Source organism: Moschus berezovskii, chromosome 20 (assembly GCF_049115385.1).
Source record: "Moschus berezovskii isolate FMDL1 chromosome 20, NW_MosBer_1.0, whole genome shotgun sequence".
NCBI lineage: Eukaryota > Metazoa > Chordata > Mammalia > Artiodactyla > Moschidae > Moschus > Moschus berezovskii.
Genome location: NC_142479.1, coordinates 68,019,993 through 68,024,586, shown reverse-complemented (window position 1 = coordinate 68,024,586; position 4,594 = coordinate 68,019,993). Strand labels below are relative to the sequence as shown.

The 4,594-nt window shown below is 46.2% G+C and overlaps 1 protein-coding gene across 1 annotated transcript; it reads left to right on the top strand.

The window, feature by feature from the left end:
• The first annotated feature begins 1,763 nt into the window (after positions 1 to 1,763).
• Positions 1,764 to 4,311, top strand: LOC148774786 (CMRF35-like molecule 1). The gene is made up of 3 exons (XM_088829441.1): positions 1,764 to 2,033; positions 2,702 to 2,792; positions 4,114 to 4,311. The coding sequence occupies exons 1-3, from the start codon at positions 1,764 to 1,766 to the stop codon at positions 4,308 to 4,310; spliced, it is 558 nt and encodes a 185-aa protein (XP_088685567.1). The 3' UTR covers position 4,311.
• Positions 4,312 to 4,594: the final 283 nt, after the last annotated feature.

Below are 4,594 nucleotides of genomic sequence, written 5' to 3'. Positions count from 1 at the left end.
AGCTTTCCTGAACGAAAGCTCCATGGCTCAAAATAGCCTGGAGTTAAAACTCCCCTCCAGGTCCTCCCCATCATTCTATACAGAATAAAGAAGTTTCTCCCCCCGAAGAAAGGAATGGACACTAAGATGGATTACGTTCAGCTCCCAGGCGATCCCAGTCTCCAGTCGGTCTCAGGAATTCCTTGCCCAGTTGTTGAAAGCTAACTAATCAAAAGTAATCTTGAGGAAAAACAGACCCCCCTCAAAACAATGTATCTCCGCATATATATGTTTTCGATACACACCTACTCTCTTCTTGACTTGGCACAGCGCCCACTAATCTGACCACTGCCCCTTCTTGCCTCCTTAAAGGTGATCTATTCCTGTAAAGTGCTGGTCTTGTTCTTTTTCCGAACCTCACCTTCTCTAGTTCCTTTCATTCATGCACTTAAAAGAAAGGTTAATGCGTTTGTGTTCTCTGACAGGTTCTAAGCTTGGTTTTGGCGGGGAGGAAATGAAAATGAATAACATAAAGGAGATCTGTTTTCTAGGGTGCCGTTTCCCAATGCTGACAGATAGGAAGACAGAAGTATGGGTGGACAGACAGATAGAGGGAGGCACATGAGCACGCATGTGTGCATGAATGTGGGAATCTGAGGAGCTTGCTTGTTTAATATTTGTTTATTCATCTGCTCCATCAGGTCTTAGCTGTAGCACAAAGGATCTTCATTGAGTCATGCGAGATCTTTCACTGCAGCCCATGGACTTTCCAGTTACGGCTCTCCAGATGGCCATGATCTCCCTCCCTCCCAGGCTCTGACGCTGACGCCACTTCTCTTTATGCATGGAGTGTTTTTCTTATAATAAGCATTTCTCTGTACCATGAACCTTGCAAAAGTGAGAAAGTGAAAGAACAAGAAGAATATATAAGAAAATGCTGCTTCATTCTATAATACCTGCCTTACTGCAAAGCTATAGCATTCAAGATAGTATGGACTGGCACAAGCCAGAGATTAAGCAACTCCTGCCACTCATGGGTGATGGATTGGAACCAGATGCCTTGGGTTTTGCCCCTTCTCGGACCATTCATAGTCATTATCCTCCTATTCACATTTGGACCTTGTGTGACAGATGGATCAATGGAACAGAATGGAACACCCATAAAGAACTCACATGTTTGCTTTTTGACAAACCATCTAAAGAAATTCAATGGGAAGAAACAGGATCTGGGTAATAAGAATTCCAGAACATGGGGAGACTGATTGGCATCACTGTTTTGGTCAGTTTCAAAGGTTCTTCTACCAGGCTGGTTTACCGCAGAACCAGTAGAAACAGTTAGAACCATTAGGAACAGTCTCTCCAGAGCTGAGGGATGGGGTGGTTTCACCTGGGCCTCCTGAGGTCGTCAGTACAGAGTCATCTCCTGTGGAAATGGGTCCTCTGCTCTTTCCTCCCCATCAGACCGGAATAACACAGGGATGACTGCAAATGGACATGACTGGAAATGGAAAGACTTACTGGCTACAGGGGAAGATGGGGTGATCTATAGGAAGCTACTGTTGCTCTGGGTAAGTGTTTTTACTTCTTTGGTCTATAGTTGTGCTTTTATGGAATCTTCCTTTTCTATTGGCTTTGACCCATAGAATGTTGAAGGACAAAAGGTCGGTCTTATGGAAGGTGTATTCCTTCCTTGACTGATATTCAAGGAGGCCCTTGGGTCTGGTTGAACTGTTCACAATGCAGGAGGCTTTGGCCCTGCCCTCAGGGCGGGAGGTGACAGGTACATGGATTCGTGTTTTCCAGGCTCATCTGCCATCTCGGGTCCCAGAGCAGTGAGCGGTGTGGAGCACGGCTCACTGACTGTGCGGTGTCGATACGACCCTGGGTGGGAGACCTACGTGAAGTGGTGGTGCCGGGGGGCTGCCTGGAGCAGCTGTCGGTTCGTTGTTAAAACCACTGGATCAGAGAAGGAGGTGAAGAAGGGCCGTGTGTCCATCAAGGACAACTTGGAAGACCGCTCGTTCACCGTGACCATGGAGAAAAGTGAAATGAAAGTGAAATTTGCTCATTCGTGTCTGACTCTTTGAGACCCCATGTACTATATAATCCATGGAATTCTCCAGGCTAGAATATTGGAGTGGGTACTTGAGAGTCCCTTGGACTGCAAGGAGATCCAACCAGTCCATTCTAAAGGAGATCAGTCCTGGGTGTTCATTGGAAGGACTGATGCTAAAGCTGAAACTCCAATACTTTGGCCACCTCATGCGACGAGTTGACTCACTGGAAAAGACTCTGATGCTGGGAGGGATTGAGGGCAGGAGGAGAAGGGGACGACAGAGAATGAGATGGCTGGATGGCATCACCGACTCGATGGACATGAGTTTGAGTGAACTCCGGGAGTTGGTGATGGACAGGGAGGCCTGGCGTGCTGCGATTCATGGGGTCGCAAAGAGTCGGACACGACTGAGTGACTGAATCGAACTGAACTGAACTGAGTCTTTCCCTTCTCCAGTGGATCTTCCCAACCCAGGGATCAAACCCAGGTCTCCTGCATTGCAGGTGGATTATTTACAAGCTGAACCACAAGGGAAGCCCAAGAATACTTGAGAGGGTACCATTCTCCAGGGGATCCTCCCAACCAAGGAATCAAACAGGGGTCTCCTGCATTGAAGGCGAACTCTTTACCAACTGAGCTATTAGGGAAGACCCAACCATGGAGAAGCTCAGGCTAGACGATTCAGACACTTACTGGTGTGGGATTGAGAAAAGTGGAACTGACCTGGGGGACCATGTTGACATGACCATTGACCCAGGTAAGAGTGTGTGTGTGTGTGTGTCTTCAGGGCCTGCTCTGTCCCTCAGAGGGACTGTCACAGGAGTGGGGGAGTCCTGGTCTCACGGAGCCCCCGCTGACCACCCAGGCTGGGAGGGACAGGGCTCCCCTCGACGCTCTCCTGGCTCCAGGGCCTCCTCCTCGCTTGATCAGGCTTTCCCGGCGCACTGTTTTCCTGCACAGTCAGTGCCTGAGCCTGTTCCCAAGGAGATGCAGGCGATGGTCCCAGTGTCAGCCCGTGGGCCAAGGGACCCCTCTCTGTGGGACCTGGAGACCCCAATTCCTGCCAGTGCTTTCCTGGGACCCCTGCTGCCCTGGGGGTGTTCCTGCTCTTTCTAGAGTTTAAGTCTGAGAACTCGGAGCTGCTGTTCCCACCCCCTGTCCCACATCCCATCTTGGGGGAAAGACACACCATAGTAAGAGTGCTGTAGTTCATTCTCGGGTCTGGAAAGAGCTCCGCACTCAAAAGGTGTTGAAATCTACCAAATACTTTTGTCTGACAATCATATGATATTCTCTTTACTTCATTAATATGGTGCATCACACTTACTGATTTTCTAATGTTCAAACAATTTTGCCTGCTTGGCATAAGCACAAATAGGTGATGAGGCATGAATTTTTATACATATTTCTGGATTCGGTTTACTGATGCTTTGTTTCAGACTTTTGCATTTACACTCATGAGTGATGAGTGCCTGTCATATTTTTACCTTTCACTGACTTGTCAGGTTGGCATCAAAGTTATGCAAGTCTTATGGAATGGATTATGACTTGCATCTTATTTTCCTTTGTTCCAGAATTTTTTTAACATAGAAGATAGACATTATTTCTTCCTTCAATGTTTAGTAAATATTGACATTGAACTTTAATAAGTATCTGGCATTTTCAACAGGAGAGACTTTTAATAATGGAGTTGATTGATTTCAATAGTAGTAAGATTATTCAGCTTTTCTATTTCTTTTGGTACTAATTTTAGTATATTATTTTTTAAAGATTGTTATTCCATCTAAAGTTTCAAGTTTATTGGCATAAATTTGTCTAGTTTCATTTTATTATTGCAGCCCCGTATCATCTTATCCTTGTATTAGCTTTTTAACATGCGCCAGATGTATAGTGATGTCTCCCCTTTCATTATTGATTATTCAGACTCCCTCTCTTTCTATTGTAAATACCTTTCAAGGGCTTTTTTTTAAAGCAACCATTGGCTTTGTTGATCTTCTCTATTTTATCTTATTTTCTACTTCATTAACTTCTGCTCTTTTTTTCCAGTATTTTCTTCCTCCTACTTCTTCCTGAGCTAGTGACCACTGACTGTCACTATGCCCCGGGGTGGGAGAACCATGTGAAGTGGTGGTGTCGAGACACTGATCAGCAGAACTGTATCATCCTGATTCAATCCATGGCACCCAAGCAGGAGGAGACCGCGAACCGTGTGTGCTTCAATCAGAACAAACACATGTTCCCCATGACCACGTCTGATGAGAAGATCATCTTTTGAGAAAAACACTTGATCTTCTGACTTGCTACCTAGGCATTTTATAGGAAGATAACCCTCCTCACACTCAGAGCTTAGACGTTCAGATAAAGATCTGAGTTTAAGAATCCCACCAGAAGTTCCTGCTTTACTGCTCCCAGGGCACCTTTAAAAATAACCACTGAGGGACTTCCCTGCTGGTCCAGGGAAGACTCTGCACTCCCAAGGCAGGGGACCCAGGTTTGATCCCTGGTCAGGGAACCAGATCCCACACGGTGCAACTAAAGATCCTGCACACCCAGATCAGC

What these genes read in the sequence shown, in the direction of transcription:
- LOC148774786 (XM_088829441.1), top strand. Translation starts at nt 1,764, where the DNA reads ATGGATTCGTGTTTTCCAGGCTCATCTGCCATCTCGGGTCCCAGAGCA. An exon ending in TGGAGAAAAGTGAAATGAAA is followed by an intron (nt 2,034 to 2,701) that starts GTGAAATTTGCT and finishes ACCATGGAGAAG; the next exon opens with CTCAGGCTAGACGATTCAGA. An exon ending in TGACATGACCATTGACCCAG is followed by an intron (nt 2,793 to 4,113) that starts GTAAGAGTGTGT and finishes TTCCTGAGCTAG; the next exon opens with TGACCACTGACTGTCACTAT.